We start from the raw sequence: 27,144 nt of genomic DNA, 5'->3' as shown, positions 1-27,144 counted from the left end.
CCCATACCTGCCCATACTCTAAACAACGCTCACTAGTCTGTGGAATATAGTTCAGTTCACTTGATAGCTGTATCAGGAGGTACACATCCGCCTCCCAGACACACTGCCAGAAGGTATTCGTCGTTGACGTATCGTTCGGACTCTCAGCTACGATGTAGAACCTCTGCTTATTACCCACAGTGCTCTGTGGAGAAAAACGATCAAAAATGTTAGGATTCATTTGAGTTATGTCCCATCTATTAAACCGACTCACAGTAATGTGCGAAGCGTTCACGTATCCCATTCGATTGTCCCGGGTTGGAGTTAACCGAACGCGGTTATTGTCGTACGGCAGGAAGTTGGGATCGAAGTTTCGGCTCTTGTTTTCCTCCGCCAGAGCACAATCATATTTGGCATTATCCACTCGCTTCGGTATCCGCTCGAATTCGCAGTAAAGCTGAGGATCGGCGAGTTTCGTTTCTAGCAGTGAACACTGCGGGATGAAGAGTGGTGGATGGGAAGTTTATGATTTTAAATACGAAATAAGGCACCACATGATATGATAAATAAGTGATCTTTTTGTCCAGAACATTACTGAGAAGAATCATAAATTTTCTCAACTGCGACTACAGGCCTGAATGTTCGTTCAAAGTATTTTTAAAAGGTCTTTCAAGTGAATATAAATCAGCTGAATAGATCAGAAATGAACTTATAATGTAGTACTTGAATTTGCTCCAGTCCATAATAAGTTCAATTGACAATTGCTCTAACAGTAAAAAAAGTTATTGAATTACGTGCCCGGCACATGATAACTTAGAAAATGCATGTGATTGTGGTAGCAACAAGTTATTTATGCAATGTTCCAGACTTAAACTATGACTGAAGCAGTAAATAATTCTGCAATTTACTGCATGATTCATTTTTGATGGTAGTGGAACGTCAAAATATGGAGTATCCTAAGAAAAATATAGCACCCAGTGTTGCAATGTACATACATGCTACATGCCAATATATGTTCTGGTTTCAATATGCCTATTTAGCTACTAAGAGATACACTCAATTTTATCTTAATCTAAATATACAGGGAGTGGCCAAATTGTTTGGGATAGGCAACTTTTTTTTCGCTCACAAAAAAGTTCAAATGCTGTAACTTTTCATATAGTGCATCAAAAATTCTTAAGTTTTGACTGTTTGTCAACCTATTATATGTGCATCATTGGTACAAATTTGAGCTCGATTAGTTAATCTTTCGCGAAGCTAGAACCGTTTTCGTAAAACACAATTTTTTAGACAACTAATTTTTGAGCTGTCTGATTTCGGAGGCCAGTGAACCGAATAGGATGAACTTTTGAACGTTTATCAACAATATATTTATGCTTGAAAATTCTTTAAAACATAGGTACTTTTCAAACGTTGAAAAAAGTTATGATGGATTGTCACTTTTAGGATTTTTCTCGAAAAAATGTATTTTTTTCACATCTATGTCATTAAATAATATTTTTGATATCCAAAGATTTTCTACTACTGTACTCAAGATATCTCTAATAAGATATATTAGAGCCCATTTAGATTAAAGGAAGAGCACATTTAGTATTTTTTGTGCGGTATTGTAAATTTGACTCATTTTCCTTTATATGGATGAAAATGCTCTATGAAAAGTTAAGTTACAGCATGTTAAATGTTTTGTAAGAAAAAAAAGTTGCCTATCCCAAACATTTTGGCCACCCCCTGTACATTTTTGAAATTTCCACCTAAACAAACACTCACCAACTTCTCCTTGCTGATGTTGGCCGGTAGCGGTTGCTGTCGGGGCGTCCCCGTCGACCAACGGTGTTTGATCTGGCCTTCGCTCAGGGAACTGTTGGCACTGCCTCCGCCGCTGGCCGAGCCGCTTGCTGCCGCCGCCGCTGCCTTGTTCTTGCGGTCTTTCTCCCGCCCGAGGGTGGCACTTTTCTGCTGGTCGGATGATTTTTTCGAGCGACCGCCAAGGATGGCCCAGATCTTTCGCCGCTTGGTTTCCTTGACCGAACTGCTGGCCGAAGTGGTTGAGGTGGATGTCAGCGAGTTGTTGGTGGTCACGTGCGACGAGTATGTGGCCACGGAGCTGATCCCGGAATCGTTGTGACTGCTGCTGCCTCCGTGCGAGTGATGGTTTTGCTGACTGGTGGAATTGTTCGCGATGGCAATGATGGCGGTGGAGTTGTGCGTTGCGGTGTTGGTGGAGTCCGGTCCGAAGGTGGAATACGCGGAAGAGTCGAGTACGTTCGTGGAATGGGATCGGTTTATAACTTCCGGATGTGGGGGAGTTGGAGTGGGGGGCTTTTGGGTGACTTGTTGAACGGTTTGAGGCGGGGGAGGTTGGTTGGACGGGATTGTGAAGTGGTCCTGGTGGACTATCGCGGGTTCCGATGTTTCCGGAGCGGGTTTTGAATGGCGGGGTGGAGGATGCTTCTCCGGAACGAAGAAGGCGGGTTGTTGAGCGACAGCAATTTGGGGTTCCTGACTGAGACGGGATACTCCCGGGGCGGATTGTACACTGGATGTTCGATTTCGAATTTCAATGGATTCGTTTTCGTTTTTCCAAGGCAGGGGAACATTTTCATAGATCGGCTCAATGGATCCGTTGATATGCTGGGATGAACGATTTAGGTGAGCTTTGGGATTGACGCCAATGGCGCCATTGTGGAATTGCGCACCTTCCGGCATAAACATTGGTTCCTGTGGCATATAATAGATAACGCCTTGAGTACTAGAATGCATTCCGCGCTTTGTCGGTTCAACAAAGTTTAGGTTTTCGTACGTTCCATGCGGGACAATGTTTTGCGAGTGTCGTAGTTGATGGGCGTTGCCGGGGTAGAAGATCTGATTGTTTTGGGACATTTGCACGAGTTGAGCATGATTCATGAGTGGACGAGTTGATACAAGATCAGGACTAGATCCAGAAACGTGAGCACCGCGGTATCCTAGAAGAGCTCTATGAGATGCCAGATCCGGAGTGGATGTAGAACTCAGGCGATTGGCGGGATAAGGTGGAGGTGGTTTGACTAATCTCATCATTTTGAATCGCTGAGTGAGCCCGTAATCGGAAGCATCCGAGTAGTGAGGGCCAATCATGTGGGTCGTTGTGTGATGAGTTACATCCGGGTATGGCTGCTGATGAATTGTGGGTTGATGCTGAATCGTCTGGTTGAAGTAAGACACATCCGGTTGGCTTCCGGTGATGTTGTATTCTAGATTATTATGATCCTGAGCCAACATTTGTGAGGCAGATAAATGCAACAAATTACCGTTACTTAAACGGACGTCGTTGGTGCTGTTTCGCATCTTTTGCTGCATAGCAGTTTCGTAGTCCGGAGCAGGTCGGTAAGTTGGTAGTAGCGCTTTAAGCCGCTCTCGATCTTGACTAACGTTGTTATTGCTTAAATCTAGACAGGATGAGCTTTGTGCACGATTGATCAGTGATGCGTTCGAACCGGCCGGGTTTATTGCCCAGTTTGAACTGTGATTCGAATATTCCAATGGCACTGAAGATGAGGAGTTAAGATTTATATCCAGAGTGGATGTTTGCAGTGACGATCGAGACTGCATTACGTTGGCATTGGAATTTATAAGACTATTGTTATTTAGGTTACCTATGCTACCGATATTTGTGCTGGAAGCAACTAGAGGGGAAGGTTGCGATTCAACTACCATCCCCATCGATGGTCCGGAATTGTTCCATACGTTCGCAGCCGATTGCGCAGCAAGTTCGTTATTGCTTTGCCAGTTTGCTGAACCCATTATATGATTCATTGCTGAGGAGGATATATGATACTGACTTTCACTCAGCAAGTCGTCTCTACTGTCGTTCAAATTTTCGTTTTGAAACAGATTCAAATTCAGCTGACTCGCTTGCGTCTGGTTCTTTTCGAACCGAGCAAAGAACCGATGTTGCATTGCGCACAGCCTCCAGATGTACGACCCAGTCGTTGAGTCCGCTACCGTAAATCTAACATTCTCGCTAGCATCCGAACATTCTATGTTGAAATACTTTTTGTGGTTGAGTACATTCTTAATATCTCGCCATGGATAGAACTTATTCGAATCGCTGGCCACAATAATTCCCGAAACTGAGATTCCCAACGTGACATCCCTCCCATGGTCGTCTTTGGCAGCAAACGTTTCCTGACCATACCCATCTAACTGTTGGCAAGCGGTAATGTACAAACTTTCCGCCGCTCCATGCGTCACATTATGCAGGTCATAAGCTTGTCGTATCACCTCCTCAGTCAATTTTTCCAATAAATCCGCTTCAATCATCTCTTTCGGAAAGGACAATAACGGTTTTAGATAATCTACCGTCTGTCGGTCCTGATGATTCCCATACTCAGCTTGTCGACTATAGTTCGCCAAAATTACTGCCTGCTTTGGATCACAGTTTATCCTACCTTCGATCACATCATGCTTCAGCTGCAGAAAGTAGTAGTTCCGGGTACATTCGTCCTGGACCAAACTAACACCGGACAGAACGTAGTACATGACCCTCAGATATAGCACCTTCATGTTGGCGGAAAACTTTTCCAGTTGCCGGCTAATCGGTCGATCCAGATCCACCCACCGCATTTCGCCGGTAGTGCTGCCTTTGACTTCATACCGCAAACCGAAGAACTCCGGCTGGTTGATCGATATCCGTTGGCAGACATTCTCCAGGCACTCCTGACCGGTGCTTTCAGAACTGAGGGTGCAGTCTATCTTGGTGGACGAATCTGCAAAAAAGAGGGAGAAAACGAAGGAACTATTCAAATACGGTTGTCACACCTGCTGAGCCGGGACACTTGCTTTACTATATATGAAATGGAAATGAGATAACATTCCTAAGCTTAATTACTTTATAGGCATTCATATTCAACACCGTGGCAGCAATGACACATGGCAATCCGCTTTATTGTAGAGACCGTCGTATAGAAGAGTATATGCATAGGAGGTTTCGTTTGTTTATGCTTGATAACAACTCAGCGCGGCAAGCAGTCATCGCTATGATTGATTAAGACAAAACTGCGCGTATAATAATGTGGAAGAGACCAATGGCCTTACAGATAAGAAGGGAGTAGCAAAAGGTGATGCGTGATGCTCACTCGATAACGCAGCAAATCAATCAGCTGATCGATACGAGTAAGGGGAGTGTTGGATGGGTAAAAACCCGTTTAGGTAAAATGGACCGACCTATCTCTCCTATCTATTCACATGTTCATCGCTAGAACAGAAACGCGTAGAAAAATTCCTTTCCCTTTTGTTCAACTTTCGCAGCACAGTGTCAATCTATCAGATATTCACTATTTGTAAAGTCTAGCATTTGGAGTTTTTTTTATTAATTTCTTCAGATTATTTTCTGAGAATCAACAGGAATTCACCAAAAAATCTTCGAAAAGTTTCAACCTGTATTATGCTACATGTAGTGACTCTATCACTAAATAAAAGTTCTCTTATTGACTACAGAATTCCCTGAGGACTTCAGGTGAATTGAAATCCTGCTAAGGTTCCAGGTCATATTTTTGGCGAAATTTCAGAAAAACCACAACTGGAGAGGTGTCCGAAAAATATAGGGTATAGACAAAATGATCGGGACAGGTAAAATGTTCACTTTTCAAAAAGTGAACAACTAACTCTAACTTTTTGGTAAAAAAGTATCAAATCAAATTCTCAATTTTTACTGTAAATAGATTATTTGGTTGTGTATCAATGGCCAAAATTTGGGAAAGATGGGGCTATTCTGAACATGAGCTGACCAAATCGGGACACTGGTGTAATTCAAAAATTGTCCCAAATTTTGTAAAATTTTTGTACTTTATTAAAATTTTATGGAAAAATGCGCATTTATTATTCAATAGAGTCCACCAAATCGATGAATTCTTTCAAGAACTGTTGTTCCACAAAACATTTGCGAATATAATAGAAAATAGGTTAAGAAATATTTTTATTTTTTTCCCCAGAGGGTTAATTGTAAGAAATTGTTTTGACATTTCCACCTACAATAACATCCAAATATTCTAAAAAACAGGAAAAAAAACAAGAGTTCAATCTGTAATTCCACAAACTATATGTCCGTTAAATTCCATACACAATTTTGAATATAAACTTGGAATTGAGTTCTTGAATTCTCCCATAAAATCTCCCTTAAATTCCGGAATACCTCTTTCAAATTAATTTCCAGTTTCTCGCCGAGTTTTTGCTTGAAATTGAAGATTTTTTTCTATTCAGGCTTTCTCTAGTTTTCCCAAGTATATCCAGAGGTTCCATCAATAGCTCCTTCCGTTTTTTTTACGATTTCAACTTTTTCGAGGTTTTTCACGAGCTCTCTGTTAGAGTATGTATCCCCAGGCTTTCTTCAAAAGTTTCTAGCTAGATTCCTCCCAGACATCTTTCTAACAATTTTCCTAAGTTCATCCAGGATTGTCTTTTAGTTGTTTCGGGATTGTTTTCCATCACTATCTCTCGGGATTTCAGCAGAAGTTCTTCTAGGGAGGTTTTCAGAGTTGGGATTAGTCCCAGATTTTTTTCCGAGGTGTCCCAACTTCTCTCAGGACTCGAAGTGCCTCTTGAGATTGCTCCAATATTCCAATATTTGCGAAGATTTTCGCAAAAGTTGACCGGGATTTCTCCAGATATTTCTCTGGAAATTTCTTACAACAAATCTCGTAAATTATCCCAGGAGACATTCCGAAAAAAAAAACTCTGAAAAAATCCTGCAACAATTCCGGGAGTAATTTTTAATGAAATCCCAAAAAGGAGCATCCAGAATCTCGGAATAATTTCTGGTAGAGATTCCGGGAAAAACTCTGGAATAATCACGACAAAATCTGTAAAAAAAAAATAATGTTAGGTTAATCACAGCAAGAGATTAGATAATCAATTGCAAGGTAAAGCTTTGAAAACTATTCTAACGAAAAATCACGGGACGAACTCCATGAGAAATAGCAGCAGTAGGTCCTGCAGAAATCCCAGAAAACTCTCCAAAAAAATTTAGGAGAAAGTCCAAGATAAATTCTGAAAAACTCTGAGAGACATCCCAGGACAGGAAGGAATCTTCAGAGAGAGGTCCCGGGAGATACTCCGAAAGAAATCTTAAAAGAAACACTGCGAGAACCTTTGGAAAATATACCAGCGGAAATTTCTTGAAGAAGTCTCAGAAAAAACTTCGGAAGTACTTCCAGCAGAAAATTTGTGAAAAAACTCCTTAGAACCCTTGGATGGAGGAGCTTTAGTAGAAATCCCAGGCATAACTTTGTCAAGAGGAATACCTAGAGAAACTCTAACAGAAATTCCTCGACAACATCTGCGGTATATCTTGAGATAAATTCTTGTGGAGATCTCGGGATCTCTGGAAGAAACCCACGGGTACTGTGGGAGCAATACTGGGGAACTTCTGAAGAAATTCTGTATATAAAAAAAATCCAGAAGAAATCGATCGAAATTCCGGGATCCTGGAAGATTCTCAAGAAAAAAATCCCGGAAAGAAATATTCGAATTTTGGAAAATGCTAGTAGGAATCCGTAGAAGAATCTTCGCAAGAAATTCAAAAAGGAATACCAGGACAATTGAAGTGAAAAAATACGGAAGAAATCTTGTAAAAAAAAAACTCTGGGAGGAATTTCAAGAGGTATATTATTTCCAAATAATTTCCAGAAAGAAACCCTGACGGAATTTCTGGAAAAATCGTTGTAGCCGATTTTCTAGATGGACTTTTTTATTCATTCCCACGATAAAGTAAACTCTGTGACTCTATTTCTGAGTAGGTCCTACAGGTTGAAAAATTCGCTACTTTTTATTCATACGACCCAATGTTTTACTTTCACGCTATTCCCTGAGTGTTCCAGGTTTGTTAAATAAAATTTCCTGAATATTCCTGGTTTTTCAGGCACTTGACACCCTGAAGATTGTGTAGGGTGTCCAATTTGTCGAATTGAAAGATTACCCCAGTAATTCACCAGCAATAATTGTCGATGGACACCCCGAACCAGTTCTGGACTATACCGATTGTCCTTAATGAGACTAATTACTTGCTTACTGTTAATCAGTTTTCCAAAAGAAGCTGCGAATTGATATAACTCTTGAAGGAAATTAATCAACAACTTTTGCCCGGTGTCTTTTTCATGAGCACACTGCCACCTGTTGGTAGAACCGCGCGCGACACTCTCGGCCATGATGGATTTTGATTTGACGTTTGTCTAACACGCACACTACTGCACAAATCGCATGTAAATTTATGTCGAATTCGTTTATTCCCGACGGTGCACTGCACCGGTGTAGCAATTGACACCGGATAAACCAACGGTTTCGGTGCAAGTTTTTGACAGCTTATGATGGTGTTAGTGAGAGCGCCAACCAAAACAATGGCGGATAAAAAAAAACAAAACATTTCATGACTTCCGCGCGTTGCACAAAAAATTGTGGCTATTTATCTCAAGTTAAAAAAATAACAGTTTCAAAAGTTTAATAATCAATGTGAACATGAAAAGATAAATCAAAAGTTAGGATCAATCTTGGGAAAAAATATTGAAAATGTTGATACTTTACAATCATTTGGATAAAATATATTTATTAAAATATCGGGTTCTTCTAAACATCCTTGAACAAATCCGATGAGTTTATAATATTTTTCTGATTAATTTTATTTTTATCACTTCCCTCGACCAGCCAAAGAGCGATGAGACAAATAAAGAAATCAATATGTGTATCGACCTTATGTACTGATAATAAAAAGCACTAAACTAAACGTTTATCAAACAATTTTCGTTTATAAAATGGTTTAAACAGGTTTAAACATATTTACCTACATAAAAAATCTGCACTAGGGTGTAAATAATTATTTTCCGTTTTAGCACTAAATTTAGATAAAAAAAAGCATTTTTCAGTTTCATTGAATATGGAGGCTTCTTGGGCGTTTTCCATATTTGATACGGAATTGGAATACAAACGGCAAACTATAACATTAAAAGAAAAATATTGATCACATATTAAAAACTAATGTTATTGAATATGCATCATATCTATAGTTTTCAATGTACCGTAAAATGGGGTGTTAAGAACTCAAGGGGTGTTAAGGGATTCATCTTTACATACTACTTTGAAAAATCGCCAAACCGTTTAAAAATTGATTCACTATTTCCAAATTCGCTTCAAATGTGTGTTGGAAATTAAGGTATACTATAAGGGTTATCACTCATAAAAATACGCATTTTACTGGACACTAGACATCAAAAATATAACGGCATTGGTTTTTCTCAATTTCGCTATCATTGAAACATTCATTTGTAAGGACGGAAATATTATTAGGAAAAATATGTGAGCAATCGTAAGGTGTTCTACAACTAATTTCAAACGAAACTAGGGTAAAATATTTGATGTTACAAAGGTGGTTTTCGAACACGGACAATTTTTGAGGAAAAAGTCTAATTTTGTAAACTGGTGGGGTGTTAGGGGTTGAATTTTTTTATTTGTATCACTAAGTTTTGAGGAAATTGATTCATTGTATAACAGTAACTTTCCTGAATGACATATTACGGATTTCATTTTGGGTCATAAGCGTCCCAACAGTTGCTATGGATGATAAATTCAACTAATACAATATAGATCTTTAAAAACAAGTGTTAGATTGATACATATAATAAGAAAATTGATCAAATGTTTATACTCAATGCCACTGTAGTCCCCTCTTTACAGAAGTTTGTGCTCTTTAGGTGTTATGTTATGTTTTAACGAAGGCGTATTTTTCAAAATAGATTTTCTATCTGTTTTCTTTTCGAAATATTATTAATTATTGGCGTTAAAACGTGACAGCTTTTTGAAAATGTGGAATATGCTCACTTGTTCCATATATGTATTATGTAAACCAGACTGTCAGTAACTCTTGCAAAAGCAAGTATTTGTGAAGATGACGCATGGCTGTTAAAATATCTCATCATCTAAAATATGTCCTATCAGCGTTGCTCCAGAGTCGAATATCAGCATCGAATACACAGTTTACACATTGGACCATCTAATGTTGCTTGCATATAAAACATTTCAATATAAAAGAGATTTTAAGTGAACAAAAAACTGTCAATACTCATCCTTAGTTTACAATCTGTTGGTCAGTCTGAACTATTCAATTTGGTTACTCTAAATAGTAACTGTGAATAATGTGTTTGTTGAAAATTGAAGCCAATCAGGTACAATTGGCGGTATTTTTTTCAGATTTCGAGGCTTTAACAAAAAAAAATCATATGCAAAGGTAGATGACAATGAAACTGTTCCCGCACCTTCAGGACTATGATAATCTTTTTCGGCGATGTACAAGAAATATTTCAGTCAATGTTTACAAATAATCAAAGTTTATCTTTCTTTGAAATATAAGAACTTTTACATTTATCCCCTCAAGTTCCTTAACACCCCATTTTCATGTTTTTTCAAAATTCGCACATTTTGTTAAATATCTTCAATTTCTCCAAAAATCGTCAAATTTTGTAATCTATATGCGTAGCAGGCAGCAAGACAATGGTCGGACTGCTTTTCCTGAAAGTTTTAAGAAGTAGAACTCATGAATTAATGGGGACGAAAAAATTTTCCGTCCCTTAACACCCCATTTTACGGTACTACAAAAAATCAATATTTTTAATTATAGAAGGTATTACATTTTGCAAGAAAAAATATCGCACAAAGTGATGCAAAAACGCTTATTAGATGTGCGCGGTTGCATTTAATCGTTTCGATATCTTCTGCGCGATCAATCCTTATTTTATTTCCGCACACTTATTGTAGAAGACACGAAATCTTCTTTACGTCTTTATATAAAAAAAACTTTAGAAGTTTTCATTAACTACTTTTTATTTTGGACAAACACTTTACAGGTTGACTCTAACTTTCTCAAACTCAAGAGATCAATCAGTCTGGAAGAAAACCATTATAAGAACAATGATTATTCATAAACCTCGACACATTTGCTCTCATTTAGCAACATTGAGTATTAATTGAATTTTAAATTTTAGTATTACCCAATAATTGCAAGCCGCAATTGTCATCGATATGGTTTAAATATATTATTTGTCAATAATATTAAAACGTAAAGAAATAATGCAATAAAAATCAAAACATCTCAAAATAAATAAATATCCAAGAGGAATGTTTACGCATTACCGAAGAAAAATCAACATTCCTACCAAAACAAAACCACGCGACAAGTACCGTAAACCGGGGTCAAATTGATCTCCGGGTCGAAATTGATCAGACGTTTTTCAGTTAGTTTAAGCATACTCTATATAGTTTCCTTCCAAGTATTGTGATGTAGGAATCCTATACTAAACGATACATATATGGAAACTATTTAAAACATACTTTATCTAACAGAAAAACGTCTGATCAATTTCAACCCGGAGATCAATTTGACCCCGGTTTACGGTACAGCGATAAGCAAGTATTGGTAAATCTAGTTTGCTACCTACTACACCGAGCTCAAACACGGTGCAGCATTTTCTTGCACCGGTGGCGATCGGGTGTCAAAACAGAACAGTACCTGCGAATAAACGAACGGTTTCGGTGCAAGTTTGCTACACCCGGTGGTAAAGTGGTGCAGGCGGTGCGAATATACGAATTCGACATTTAGTATTGTATAGTATAGTATAGTGGTCTGATACTATTTTCTTGCTGACTACTCTTCACATTATTGAAGAAGCCGCTATCTGATGTGCCGCATGCATGAGTTTGGTTCTCTTCTACATTGACCACTACTGGTGGGACACCCGTTTTTGCGTTTCAGGAATTCCCGGTCAACCGGGGAATCGGTCTTCACCGATTTGGTTGCGGCCAAATTTCATGGATACTTACCATCCATTGACACTCCATGTGATTTAGATGATGCCGTTGATACTACCACGGCCTTCATCATGGAAGCTTTTGAAGATGCTTGCCCTCTACGGTCTGTGAAGACCACAAGGTGGTTCACCTTGGTGGAACTCTGTTCTGGCCAAGCTCAGGAAACAATGTAGAAAGAGTTGGAACAGACGACGTTCGGCTAGATCGGAGGCTTTCAGGACAGCTCGCAAGGCCTACCAGAAAGCACTTCGGTCTGCTGAATCATTCGGCTGGAAAAACCTTTGTACAAATGTTTCCAGTTTGAGTAAAGTCAGTCAGTTGAACGAAATCCTTGCCAAATCTAAGGATTTCCAAGTGAACGAACTACGTTTGCCAAATGGCGACTTCACTTCCTCTGATGAGGAAGTTTTGGAATAAGTAAAAATAAAATCGGGTTAAGTACTGTTCCTTTGAATTCCACTAAGAATTTGCATCTTGACTTGACTCGACAAGTACAAGACACTGAAGACGACCTTACAGTTGAGGTCGAAATACGTATCTGTCAAAGGATGCAAACTCTTAGTGGAATTCAAAAGAACAGTACTTAACCCAATTTTCTTTTTACTTACAGATATCCCTCTAACAAGCCCAGGTTAATCATCATCAGTTTTGGAATGTTTATTCAGTACACACTTCCCTGGATGTGTGGATATTACACCATCGGATATCAGGTTCATCCGTCTTCATCATTTCTTGCAGTTATGATTCTTTAGCTTCGGCTCGGAGTATCATAACTATAGAATCGATTGAGTGGACACTAAATAGCTTTACTCCTTTCAAATCTCCTGATGCAGATGGGATATATCCTATTCTGCTTCAGAAGGGATTTATTTATATCAAACATGTTTTGAAAAAAAAAAAACTACTTGTTCGCAGTTTTGCTATAGGGTATATTCCCAAATCCTTTTTTTTTTTATCTGTATTAACGAGATTTTTAGCCAGTCGGTTGAACAGTTACGATTCCCTGGCTTCGGCTCGGAGTATCGTAACTATAGAATCGATTGAGTGGGCACTTCATAGCTTTGGTCCTTTCAAATCTCCTGGGGCAGATGGGATTTATCCTATTTTGCTTCAGAAGGGATTTGATCATTTCAAACATGTTTTGAAAAAAAAAAATACTTGTTTGCAGTTTTGCTACAGGGTATATTCCCAAATCCTGGCGGGATATTACTGTGAAGTTTATTCCGAAAGTGGGTCGTGCGTCGTATGAAGAAGCAAAGAGTTTCAGACCTATCAGTTTGACCTCGTTTCTTCTGAAATGCTTAGAACGCATTGTCGATTATCACATCCGTGATGTTCATCTGGCTAACGTGCCTCTTCATGTGAACCAACATGCTTACCAATCTGGAAAGTCCACCGTGACTCTTTTACACAAGGTTGTTTACGATATTGAGAAAGCATTCACTCAAAAGCAATCTTGTTTTGGGTGTTTTCTTAGATATCGAGGGTGCTTTTTACAACGTGCCTTGCGATGCCACATTGGAAGCCGCACGGAGTCATGGTATATCTTCAATGATTTCCAATTGGATTTATCAAATTTGTGGCTTCGTGGTCGTGCGGCTAGTGTCACCAAGCATTTAGTCGCATCGTGCTAGGGAGCGCGGGTTCGATTCCCGCCACAGCTGCCAAGAAAAGTTTTCGGCTGTGCTACTGGGCGTTGCATGCTAGTCCGTTGTCTAGTGTCGTGCCTCCTTCAATGAGCGTATAGCTCACTGGAAGCATTGAACGTGTCCGTGTCTTTTTAAATGCTCAAAAACCGACATCTCTGCGTCAAGCAGCGATTAGGAAATTGAGTGTTTGTGGGTGGTCCCAAGGGGGAGTCTTATCAACGCTTTTTTTGAATTCTCGTATCAGATACGCTGTTGAGGCAACTCAATGGTTATGCCGACGACTACGTACAATGTTAGTCGTAATGTGCATCAGCATCCTTTTCCACCTGATGCAAAGCGCCCTTCAGGTAGTTGAGGGGTGGTGTCGCCAATATGGCCTTTCGGTAAACCCGAGTAAAACATCTATTGTTCTTTTGACGGAAAGGCAAAACCATAATGGCGTTCGACCTTTGCGTCTCTTCGATTCTGAAGTCAATATGAAGTGAACACTGAACAGGTAAAGTACGTTGGAGTTATTCTTGATTTCAAGCTTTCCTGGACACCTCACATTGAGTTCAAAATGAAGAAAGCTTGTATGACCTTCGAGTAATGCCCTCGAACCCAAGTATATCAAATAAATTTACACAACTGTTGTTCGGCCAACATTAACTTGTGGATGTCTTGTGTGGTGACAAAAGGGCGAAGTGAGAAGAATCCAATGAAAAGGCTATTTTCAAAGGACGTGGTTGATGGCGATGTCTGGAGCATTCTCTTCAACTCCCACGGCAGCGCTCGAAGTTCTCTTTGACGTTTCCCCACTACACATTCATTTTAAACAAGAAGCACTTTCTTGCACTTACCACCTATCGGTACTCGGTTTGAGAAAACTCCTGTAAATCGCAGATCAACACACATCTCGTTGATTCCACTTTTGGTGGATTGGGACAATGTTTTCCTTGCTCCAAGTGATCTTACAATAGGACGCAATCAGTGAAGTACTAGATTGAAAGTAGTGAGCTCGATTTTCGTATGGTGAGATGATCATTTCTCCATTTCTGCAATGAAATGGTGCAAACAGCGTGGGTGTTATGATTTCTTGTCTAATTTGATGCCGTTTGAGCAAAAGTTTGGGTAACTGTGTGATTAAAGTTGCAAGAAATAAATAATGTAACAACACAGTTACCCAAACTTTTCCTCAAACGGCATCAATATAGACAAGAAATCATAATACCCACGCTGTTTGCACCATTTCATTGCAGGAATGGAGAATTGATCATCTCACCATACAAAAATCCAGCTCACTACTTTCAATCTAGTACTTCAATGATTACGTCCCATTGCTTGTAATTTTATTTTCCATATAAGACATTTTCCACGAAATTCCCTTCCAGGGAAGAATGGACATCTGGTTATCTGAAGGGAAGTATTTCAGACGGCATCGTATATTGCACTGATAGCTCCCTTTTCGAAGGTCGAGCAAGTGCTGGTGTCCACTCTCGTCAGCTAAGGCTACATCACTGGTAGACACTGTCTACCAGACACTGCAACGTTTTCAGGCTGAAATCTTTGCTCTTATGTGCGAAGTGCAATCAGCACTTCAGCAACACGTGGGCAAAGTATATGACTGTTCAGATAGCAGCCAGGCTGCTATTAAAGCACTCGCTTCGGCCAACTCTAGGTCGAAGTTTCGCTTGTCGAACTCAAATCGAGGAGCTGAATTCAGCAAATGCTGTTCACTTTGTATGGGTGCCTAGCCATTATTCCATCGCTGGAAATGAAACGGCTGATGAGTTAGCTCACACTGGAGTATCACATGACTTCATTGGGTCTGAGCCAGCTATTGCGATAGCGAAGTGTTGGGTTGAGCTTCAGCTTGACACCTGCGCTGCCACTCAGCACAAACAATATTGGAATAGTTTTGAGTCATGTCGTCAAACAAAATTGGTGGCGTAGTATCTAACATATCTGTCAAAGCAGAAATGCAGCATGCTGGTCAAAGTATTGACTGGCCGCTACCGACTCAGTTATCACATGGCGAATATTCAGCAAGCTGGTCCATTTGTATGTGATAGCTGTGAATCCGATTATGGAACTTCGTATCATTTGATATGTAACTGTCCTGTTTTGCGTAACTACGTTTCCGAGTACTCTCGGTAAGCACTTATTAAGTGAAATTGACTTCAGACACCTGAATCTTCAGGATGTTCTGTTGTTCTTCACCCGCTGTGGTAAAAAGCTATAGGCTCTCTTTACGCTTTATGCGTTATTACAGTGCTTGTTGGGAGGTAGGGTTTGAGAAGTCCTTTGATCAAACACCTTGATTTGTGGGTGTAGAGCTAAAAGCTATTAAAATTTATTAGAATCTTGATATTGTTTCTTACGCAACTACTTACATCGGTATCTCTAGATCCCTTTCAATCCCAACAAGTTATCATAAATATCCTAGCTGAGTCCGATTGTACAGTGAGCTACAAAAAGTTCATAATGCATCTATTAAATATAATTCATGATTTTAGTTCCAATTCAGCAACTCACGGTTTTTTAACCTCAACTCAGAATCAATCTTCCAGTGATAGGATATATGTATAGAATACGATTTGGCGGTTTGCCACCTAAGCAATAACATTAGGATAAGTTTCATTAAATTCAATTAATTCATATTAAACTTACGATTTTTCAATATTTAAAATAAGCAAATTACGTGAAAAATAATTATCAAACTTCGCCAAATTCACAAATGTGGTCCACTTCACTACCATGCATAGATCATTCTTCCCTGTTCATATTGTTTCTCTCCCATTCTCATATGCCATCGATGACAACTTCAGTTGTCACTGTGACAATCTTCCGAGGGGCGCTCCGACGTTGGCGTAGTTATGAGGGATCGGTGCGAACTGCCGTAACAGTGCTCTTTACAGGACGCTGTGTTAATTTATTGTAGTACACTTATGCTTGTATGACGATCCTATTCCCCTACCTATCCTCTTCCCTGGCCCTTCCTTTTTTCCTTCCCTTCTCCCTCAGGTAGATATTGAATTCATGGCGATGGCACAAATTTCCCAAATGGAAGAGAACGTATCTCTGGAGCCGACCTACTGATACCTAGGTGGCAATATGGTTTCCACTGCCTTATGAAGGTTAACGCAATTTTATGCAGCAATCACAATGATACACAATCCAAAAAAAGTTGAAAAAATCACATCCGAATATGTTATCGACTGAATCAATATAAAGAAAAAATAGCGGGGCTAACTGGAGCCCCTTGCTATGGTGATATTGTACTCAAAGCCCAACCTGAAGATTGATGTGCGGAAACGCGTATGCTGATGGGTATTACTTATCGAACCAGTGGCATTCATAAACAATAAACAAATGCCGAACATTATTGATAACGGATTTCACTTTCACAACTTGTTGTAAATGAAACAAAATTTATTCCAGGATTCGCTCACCAATAAAACAAATCTAATCAAATCAATGTTTCACGCCGTGATTCAATCGTAAAGAATTTTAGTATGCATCATCACGTGAGCGGGTGAAAAATATCGACGTGAGTTATAATTTGACTTGCTGATTCTTACACCACCAATTACCATTCCATCAATCGACTCCAAGTAAAGACAATCCTACTTGCACGAAGTACAATAACTATAATCCGATACTCAATGGAACGTGCGGATCAGTATTTGTATTTGAATTCTTAACGAGAGATTTTCAAAGGCTTCTTACGATCACAATTGGCATCAGAGTTTTTCTCATATGACACACAACTTACGGCGTTATAGAGGTAAACTGTCTTTGAAAGGGACAGGAATAAAACTGACACCTTAATCCTGTGTGAACTTTTACGCGTCAACGAAACAACAGCAGACAGTCAGACACCGACACGGATACAATTCCAAACGACGTTAATCCGGCTCAATATCCGATTTTGCACTGGTGTATAACTTACTCAAAGGTATCACCGTTAGGTCCAGCCTCATACTTTTAGCGCCTGGCTTTTCCACTGTATCACATTTCTTCCTTTCGCCTTCGAAGTCACACTGCGTTTCCATTGCCAATCATCGGGTTAACTTGACACTGTTTTGTCTGCATATGAGGACACCGAAAAATGCACAAAAGACCGCGTTTCCGTCGCAGGTACCGACCTGATTGAAGAACCTGTTTTTTAAGGTGTTTTAAATCGCACACAAGACGCGCAATAACCGAGGTTCGGCCTTATCAGCTAGTACTGCACCGAGCGCCCGAATTAGACTAAGTCTGGAACGAGGGTGGACGTCGTCGTACGCATTCCGGGGAATATTTTACAGTTTTGTCTGGGTAAACACCCACGTTTTTTTATGATGCTACGCAATGCCGCTCTTGGAAGAGATAAGCTGCTCGGCATCGATAAAGGCTTAGGCTGGGTACTTAGAGACGAACTACAGCCCAAACACTACGCCCCCTACCCGTCGAAGAATGACTGGACTAACGCGAGAGTGTCGTCGGCAACAGCAAGACAACGCAACAGCGGCAACGACAACAGTTACACATTCCGTACAAGGTTGATACCGTTGATAGGGTTACCAGTGTTGATTGTTGGTGTTCTAGTAAGTGTTGTTTAAGATGCGTCTCAACCTCAAGTGTAGGTACAAAATATAGCTTTCCACCACACGGTGCTCGAGCAGACTTTTAACTCTGGGCACCCTGTAAAGTGCTGAGGCAAGTTTCGTTCTCATTCACAACCTCAGCCCGCTGGAATGCTTCTCAGACCAGTCTAGGCTTGTCGGAGGTTATTCAGCGTAGATACCACTGATGGCGCTTATCAGTTCATTTACTGGTGAGGAATGTTTGCAGGGTCTTCGTTGTCGATTACAGTGAGTTCACGGCGCGGAGATATCACGCACAAGCACTACGATACAACCGCGCGCCATCCGTTGTCGTCGTCGTTGTGATAGTCGCGATCAAACTGACCGCGGGCGGTGTTGTGGGATAGAACAAACGTCTAGGCAGGGGATTGATCATCTTTCAATGGCGCGAGCGAGAGGAATCCGACAGGGGCGTTCAAGATTCCCCATGCCCATCATTCCGCGAGAAGCTTAGCTGTGGTGGTCGTGTGGGAAGGAATTCCCCCTTCACCTGAAGGCTGACAGCGGCGATGATGACTCAGAGCCATGTAAGGAGCATTACAGAGTTCCGACGGGCAGCGTTGGTGCCGCCTGTTATCGAATAAACGCTCAAACCGTCCGAATATGGCACCCAGCCCCCGCACCGGGGGATAAAGTGGCTGATGATGCTTGTGACTACTAATTAGAACTACTGCTGTTGTTGCTCTGAAAAGCCCCCCGGAGGGTACGGTATTGGACACGGATGTTGAAATGTGTGTTGGAAACAGGCGATTGTGCTTAAGTGTTGACTAAGATGAGACATTGTGTACCACGTGACTAAGATGGGCTTAGACTACTAAGCGCGTTGACAGTTCTATGGTTTGGTTATTACCTTGTTTGTCCTGACAAACGAGAACAGTAATGTTGAAATGAATGACTATAGCGTCTCGTAATTTCGAAAGTCTAGATTGCAAAGCAAGATCACAAGACAAATGGATTGATCCCATCGAGGTTATTCTTCAAATTATTCAATTTTTTTTTCCTTTTTTGATTATTTTTAAGGAAAACACAAACAACTTGCTACTTCTTTGAAATGATACTTTTTGAAACGTGCTTCTTAAATGTTGAAATTTCTAACGAAATGTATAGTAAAATACCTGCAGAGCATCATATTGTAATCTATGGGGAATTTCTAATGCTCCTTGTAGAATCTTTGCAGAGGCGCCTCGTCCACATGTTCGACCTGTTCTTGGAACGGGTATAGGCTGAGAATAAAACTTGTAAAATAATCTTCAAGTAGATACCTTTAGCAAAAGAGTAAATTAAATTTAAAACCCCCACCGCACATACCCCATAACAACTTGCACACAAGGTGCAAACATCGTTCCCGGCTTATGGAGAACGAAAGACGACTCCAAGCCATCCACCGGCAAAAACCATACAGCAAGAGCATGCGAGAGCCAACCTTGCACAGCTCTCTCTCTTGCTTGACTCTTCGAAACCACAGGCCACCAGTTCCCCGATTCATGCGAACGTAGAATGTTGTTGCCAGACCAACAGTTTCCTCGCTTTTTTGCCTCCGACTGGCAGTGTTCATGCGAATTCATTTCACTCCACTCTGTCGCTCATACGTTCTCTAGTCGTCTTGAACCAGCAGCAGCGTTGTCAACGTTTCTTTCCATTTTTCACTTCCCGCCTACTTCTCACGCGTACACGCACGCTAAGCGCAATCGACTAAAGTCTTAAAAATCATGTTAAAAATTTTCTGTTTTAGAGTGCTAAAAATTGTATGCTGTATCGTTGTTGGGAAATACAGGATTATTTAACAATAACTACAACAAAAATATGGAATACCGAACATTGATTTCATAGTATAAAAATTCTTTGTTAACTATGCTTGCCGATCAGGTTCTCAAATGTGTGTTAATGATTGTTAGCATGCTCTAGAGCCAAAAGTCACACATCTAAACGCGAAGAGCTTCTCCAATGAAAAGTTTACATGTGTGTAACAAAACCAGAAATGAATGAAAGCTTGATCTGGGGCGTCTCGGTTTTCGTCCTACGTAGGCTGAGAACAACTTGCGCAGCCAGAGACATTCAGGCAATGCAGTGCGCGCTTGTTATGCATTACATCCAGCGCGCGCGATTTTGGAATTTGGGGTGCCAAATGTGCTCTATAGTTCGTTGGCAACGGTTTCTGAACTTTAACTTCGAGGCCATGATATAAAAAATGGCTTTCACCGAAAATAGCTTTTTCTTGGAATGGAATGGAATGGAATGGAAGTCCGAGATACCTAACTTCGGAAGTGGTGCATTTGATTCGCATTCAGATGTGCATTAGAGCGCCCAAATATCTGTTGAAATACACAGAACTTTGCTTAAATTCGATTTATATCAAGAAAAAACATCAGATTCGGCATGATCTTCAAAAGATTATTTCGAAGATGTAATCATTATGTCTAAGTTAATGAATAAATTGAAGACTTTGTGTATATGTATATACATAAACAAGCAAAGGTAAACGACGCTCTCTACATAATTATTTAAGTTGAAAATGTGAAAGATATTTTTCAGAAAATGGTAAACAAACAAGAAGGTAAAAATAAGCTTAGGTTAAAAATCATATTACTAAAACAAACAAAAAACTAGCAGTGTAGTATCAAATAACTCTAAACGTGTTTTCTATAGTACAATTGTAATCTGTACACGCAAAGAATTCCAATGATTTTCTTTATATGTTACGACACATACTCTTGTGGAATAGTTCATTCAGTACACTATTAGGATTAGCCTATTGGACGCAGTGGCTTAATTTCCCCAACAGGGGAGGAAAAAAAAACACTATTAGGATGACATATATCCTTAATATAACCCACACATAATATTGAAAAGTTGTTCCATTTTGAATTATGTTTAAAATCCAATAGTTGAAATCTATAACAGTTCACACATAAATTTATTGTGTGAGCAACTGGGATGAATTTCTGTTGAGAATGAACTTTGTTTTGATTTTATCAGACAAAAGATCAAACGAACTGAAAACGTGGCGCGGTATTCAAAGCAAAGTTTTATGTCTTCAGAGAATGGTAAGTTAAAATGCTATTGAATAACTGTAACAAAAAGCTATCAATGCTAATCTTTCTATTATAGACAAAGCTGAAAGCGGATGGACATAGGCGAAAGCTCCACTGCAAACTGTGTAACGGCTGTACAGCACAATTGATCCTGTATTCGGTTGGAACCGCCACCACGCATATAGCTCTTCGGATTTGCAGAATCTTAACCTGAATCTTAGAGAATTTCACTGGAACACCATTGAATCCGAGATCAAAACTATAGCGAGCAGGTGTGAAATCATCCAGGTGGCTCCTCGCAGCTAAACGATACGGCGGAAGTCACCGAACGCAGTACAGTAGTGATGTGGACAAATCGGACAAAAACGCTCTCCACAGCGCAGTGGAGGCAGTGCGCTGTGGATATTTACCACCATGTTTTTCATTGATGTGTTCTATGTGATTGATAATATGTATCAAGCCAGAAATGAATAAATTTTGAAAAATACAACAATTTTTGATTACATGAAATACGAAACAATAAATAATTAGAAAACATTAAATCAAACAAATAAATCGTAACGGACCCACAATATGAGATGTATAATAGTGTGGGTCATCGGAACCGTTTCCTCAGATCAAAGCTTTTTTGGTTCCGTTTCGGGTCCTGAGTATCTGTGCAAAATTTGAGAACGATCGGTTGCGTCTACACTTTGCGCATTGCAATTGAAATTTGTATGGGATTTTGTATGGGAAAACATACTTTTTTGCATTTTTGTCATAAGTTGAAAAAGTTTGTCTGAAACTTTTTAACCGATACTATAAAATGAAAGCCTATGATGTTCTGAAAAACTTTGTTGAAGACCGCAAAGCGATCCGATGCTTGTAAAAATAGTTATAACCAACGAGCCGCATGCATGTGTTTATGATTTAACATGTAAAGGAATAACAATAGCAACAAAATCATACTGTTTTGCCAAGCAATGTCAACGCTATAACTTTTTTCATAAGCATCAGATCACTTCGCGGTCTTCGACAAAGTTTTTCAGGACACCCTAGACTATGTTTTTACTTTATCCGTTACATGGTTTTAGAAAAATTCAAGCTTGTTATGAGAGAAATGCAAAAAAGTGTGTTTTCCCATGTAAAACCCCATACAAACTTCAAACGCGATGCGCAAAACGTAGACATAACCGATCGTGCTCAAATTTTGCACACTTATTTGGGTCCTGAAATGGGAGCAAAAAAGCTTTGATTTGATGGGACACCATTGAATTTTTCATTTTTCCATATAAACGATGACCCACTCTAATGTATAATCGTGGATATATGATATTCAAAAGAGCCACACATATTTTCAATAACCCAAGAGTTCATCCTCATGTATGTGTCTAGCATATATGGTATATTTGTGAAATCTAATTGCAAAAATCTATATAGGCTGACACATAACATCTAAATGGATTTTTTTCTCAGTGTAGAACAGGTCAGTCTGCTGATCACGAGACGCCTCTGAATCTTTGTCTGAATTTCTTGTGGATACCCCTTGGGAGTTAAGGAGAAAATGCCCTGGAGAAAGAACGGCGGGATGAATGGAACAAAGAAAAACAACGCGGTAATGCTGCAGCATGGAACCCGACAGAACGTTGCACGATGCAAACATAATATTAAATCCGCCATTTAGTTTAGGATGCTATTCAACAGATCTGAATCAACAAAGCAGCTGGGAAGAATGATATTGCAGCGAAACTCATCAATATCGACCCAGAAAAGTTGGCCCCCCTGTCTGCACTAGGGTGGCTCACACCTATAAAACAGACAAAAAAAATCGAAATCTTACGTTCTGAATCGGTTGTTTTTAACTCCCAGAAGCTACGTTCAAATTTGGGCGAAATCGATTAAGTCGAAGAGTACTCTCGAGCTTGAAGTTTGCATGGGAAACATGGCCAAATCACGGTGTCAGTGACAAAAAATATTATCGAAAAAATAAACAGTATCGCTAAGTCAACTACCAAAATGAAAGTTGAGAGTCCGGTGTCTCCACCGGAAAAATGGCGGAACAGCTGGCGTTGATCGGCGAAGTCTCGAACTATCAGGGTCCGAACCTCCTTTGTATTTACGGCCTGAAGCCAGCGGAACAGTGGCGGTCCTTCGACATGACAAACAGACAAAAATGGTTCTAAATTCGGGATAATTGTTGTACACCTCATTATTGCCCTTATCACTGGGACACTTTACTAGTATACTTTGCACGTCTTATCTACACGCTCGCCTGTTTTAAAGTGCGCGATTGCCGACCACCAAACGTCTTTTGAACCCTTCAGCCATCTGCTAAGTTTTATGACGTCATCATCTCTGTGACTTGATGCACGCCATGTTTAGCTCTATCTCTAGGTTGCAGCCCAATGGTTCTGTAATCGCTAAGGTTCGGTAACGAATTTAAAAACAGCTATGAACCTTGTAACAACGGTTACACCTTCGAAAGCGCCCACTGGCATTGTTCGAGGAGATTCTTCTGTAATTCTTAACCCTAGTAGGATGTTGGCATTAAACAGAGTTGTCTTTACAAAATTTGTCTGATTACTTACATAAATATTAACGATTTTGGTCAAATGTTTTGTCTAACTTTAACTGTCTTGTTTTGTGTCGTTTTTGGTACATGCTGTAAAGTGGGTGTGTTTTTAAATTAATTTAGTCATTTAAAAACCTAACTTTAAAATACCTTACACTTCGGAATCACTGAAACAGTTTAACGGTTTTTTGGCAATGGCGCAAATTTTACCTCTTTAGCATACCCCCTTATTCGGAACTTTCATTTTGGTAGCTGTAATGCCCTATCGGAATAATATAACTTTCGTCTAAATTGTCTTCGCTTCTAATTTTGTTGTGTCTGTCAATATTCTTTATACTGTGTAGTACACCTGAGTATGTCGTACACACCCACTTTACAGCATGTACCAAAAACGACACAAAACGAGACAGTTAAAGTTAGACAAAACATTTGACCAAAAACGTTAATATTTATGTAAGTAATCAGACAAATATTGTAAAGACAACTCTGTTTAAAGCCAAGTACTAATTACAGTTCCCCCCTGAGGAAGACACTATCCCCGTGTCGAAACGTCGGGTGAATATTAAAACTCGTTTTTTGAACACTACGACTGCGTAGCCGTTAATCTATAGAATAAGGAATATCTGAAAGAATTCCAGTACCAACTTCCAGAGGAATTGCAGACAAATCTGCAAACATTGCAGAAGAAATTTCTGGAGGATCTGGAATTCAAGAACTTCAAAATTTCTTGAATGAATTCTGGAATGATTTCCTGGATGAATCTCACAACAAAATACTGGAGTAATTTTAGAACGAACTCATGGAATAATTCCGTATATTTCGAAGGAACTGTTAATGCTATCTCAGAAGAAAATCTTGGAAGCAAATCCCGCATAAACGATAACCATAAGACGCGCTTAACCATCCATTCTGGATACAATTCGAATAGTATGCGGTATTGCCTACATTACGGTCTGTGTATGGTGTTGGTATATTAGGGATGTTAAAGAAAAGTTATGATATGAAGAGATCCCAGAAGGAACTCCTGGTTGATCTCAGAATCTTCGAGCAATTCCGGACGGAACTCCTGAAGTAATCGTACACAGATCGAAAAAAGAATGTAAAATTGTGTGACATATGATGGACATGATTGGAGCGTGGGATATCACAGAAGTTTAATCTAAAAGAATTCCCAACTGAACTTTTGGAGGAAACCACAAAAGAGTTCCTAGATGAATCCTGGAAAAAGTGCCTAAAGAAATCCTTGAAGCAGTATCTGAAATAATTCCAGAAGAACCTTCCGGAATAAGTTCCGAGAGGATTCGCAGAAAAAGTTCCAAAAGGAATTCAAGAATAAGTTTCCGAAAAAAAACCAAGAAGGAGTTCCTGAAGAAATTCCAGAAGCAGTTCGTGATTGAAGCCCAGAAAAAAAAAATCCCGGAGTAATCCCTAATGGCGTTCCAGAAGATCTCCCGGAATGAGTTCCCGAAAAAATCGTGGAAGTAGTTTTTGAAGAAATCCCGGAAGAAGTTGCCACTGGAATTGCCGTGGGAATCCTGAAAGGAGTTTTTGAAGCAATCCCAGAAGTAGTTTTGGGAGGAATACTGAAAGAAGTTCTTGTAGGATTCCTGAAAGGATCTCATAAATAATTCCTGAAGAAACTTCAGAAGGGAAGCGGGGAGGAATCTCGCATAGAATTCCTGGAAGGAATCTTCGACAGAATTTTTACCAGGAGATTCTGAAGAAATCTTGAATTACTGAAGCAATCTCCGAGAAAAAATCCCGGGTTAAATTGCTGGAATTTCTAGGAATACCTTCTGGAAGTAAAAAAAGCTTCTGAAGACATTCCAAAATAAATTTTCAGGAGAATCTAGGACGAAATTCCTGGAGGATGAAGGAATCACTTTAGGAATCTCAAGAAACTTCTTGAGGAACCCCAGAGAACCATCAAGAACTCCCTGGGAATCCAACATATGTAAAACTCCTGGAGGAGATCTGTAATAAATTTGTAGAAAAACCGCAAAGGATTTCATGAATCTCGGTTGCAATTCCTGTGGAATCCAAGAAGCACCTCCAGAAGGGGTGCCACCGTGCCGTCATCAAGTCATAAATCAGCACACTATCCCACGCTTGCAAACCCCATATTTTGAAATAAATCAACTTACTTATCGATCAGACTAAGGCCTGAGTGACCTCTGCTGTACATAGGAATTGTCACCATTTTGCTCGGTCCATGGATGTGTGGCTCCAGGTCCACATTCTGCTAAGAGCCCACAAATCGTCTTCCACTTGATCCAAACCAAACCAACCATGAAAAGCATGAAAAATTCTTCTAAGTCCGTAAGCTGATACAATTTCTCTAGTCCGAATCGTAAACAACAAGGCCACGAAACGTCAAAGACTTGGGTATTCTGCTTAGAGGGTTCGAAAAAATGGTACAAGAAAATTATGTCGTTGATAGTTTTCTTCTCATTGCATTTCAATTATATTTTTATCCACAAAATTAAACACACCACTTCTTGTGAATTGAATTTAATCAAAATTGCAACTCATTGCATGCCTCCTATTCAACTATTGACTATAATATATTTGGCTTTTACAAGATGCCTACCCCATTCGACGACATTGTGTGCATGTTAAACATGCCTGTTCAGTGTTCATTCATATCAGCTGGAGAGAAATTTCCCGCTCGCGAATCGTGTGAATCCAAACCAGTCGCAGTTTGTGCTATGTTGTGAGACCAGTCTTCAGACATCGAATAAACACTACTGCGTCTAGTGGCGGACGGGACAGCAAACCATCAAGTGACCACAGTTCAGTCATCTGTCCGTTTTAGACGCACCGCGTCATCTAACAGAACCAGATAAAAGCGAAACCACTACCGACTGCTTTCCCATCGCCATTGCATTGCCAACGAACGATGAGATCCAAGATCCGATTCCAGTTTCGTTCACCTCGACTTGGCCGTGCCACCATCTTCGCATCAGCATCGCAAGCTGATCGGTCGATCTCATAATGATTCTGTCTTGAAGGTTGTTGTGCGGAAGAGTACTTACGCGCCTCCCATAACCAGAAGTGTCATTGAGCACCATTTCACTCTCTTCTGTTTCAATTGGCTTTCAGCGGTCGGTGCGGCACGATGCACCGGCACGACGGCGGCGACGAGGTTCCGATACGCACTGAATCGTAGCCGACAGGACCAATGTAATAGTATCGGATTGCATCATTTCTGTTGGTGGTAGATTTACACCCTGATGAAGACCTGTTTTTCGCCGATTCGATCGGAACGCACTTTCTACGCCGGACGAGCGAGCAGCAGGCAGGCACACCCCGGCTCGAAAGGTAATCTTTTATTGATGAGCTCACCCAGCGTGAGTACGCACCAGTGGGTATACTGCCCCCATGGATCGGACTTAAGGTTGTTCAAATACATCTGCGTTTAAGTGTGACGAAAGCTATCATCAAAACAAAAACCCAGTCTGCAGGTTCTATCAAGAGTCTAATATTCGCAGTCCAACGAC

General features: G+C 40.1%; 1 protein-coding gene across 8 annotated transcripts in view; it reads right to left on the bottom strand.

Annotated features, from left to right (window-relative positions):
* LOC109416253 (tyrosine-protein phosphatase non-receptor type 21) overlaps positions 1 to 27,144 on the bottom strand; it is a 65,287-nt gene that overhangs the window by 6,127 nt on the left and 32,016 nt on the right. For 7 of the 8 annotated variants that reach the window (XM_062849856.1, XM_062849857.1, XM_062849859.1 and 4 more), the window contains exons 3-5: positions 1,747 to 4,724; positions 254 to 472; positions 8 to 184 (exon numbers count right to left, since the gene is read on the bottom strand). In XM_062849856.1, coding sequence (XP_062705840.1) covers positions 8 to 184; positions 254 to 472; positions 1,747 to 4,724 — 3,374 coding nt within the window. Of the gene's footprint in view, positions 1 to 7; positions 185 to 253; positions 473 to 1,746; positions 4,725 to 17,385; positions 19,039 to 27,144 lie in introns of those variants that run through there. The other variant, XM_019690267.3, reaches the window with a different exon arrangement.

This window comes from Aedes albopictus, chromosome 2 (assembly GCF_035046485.1).
Source record: "Aedes albopictus strain Foshan chromosome 2, AalbF5, whole genome shotgun sequence".
In the NCBI taxonomy this organism is placed as follows: domain Eukaryota; kingdom Metazoa; phylum Arthropoda; class Insecta; order Diptera; family Culicidae; genus Aedes; species Aedes albopictus.
Note: the sequence above shows the minus strand (reverse complement) of the source record. Positions and strands in the feature narration are given on the sequence as shown.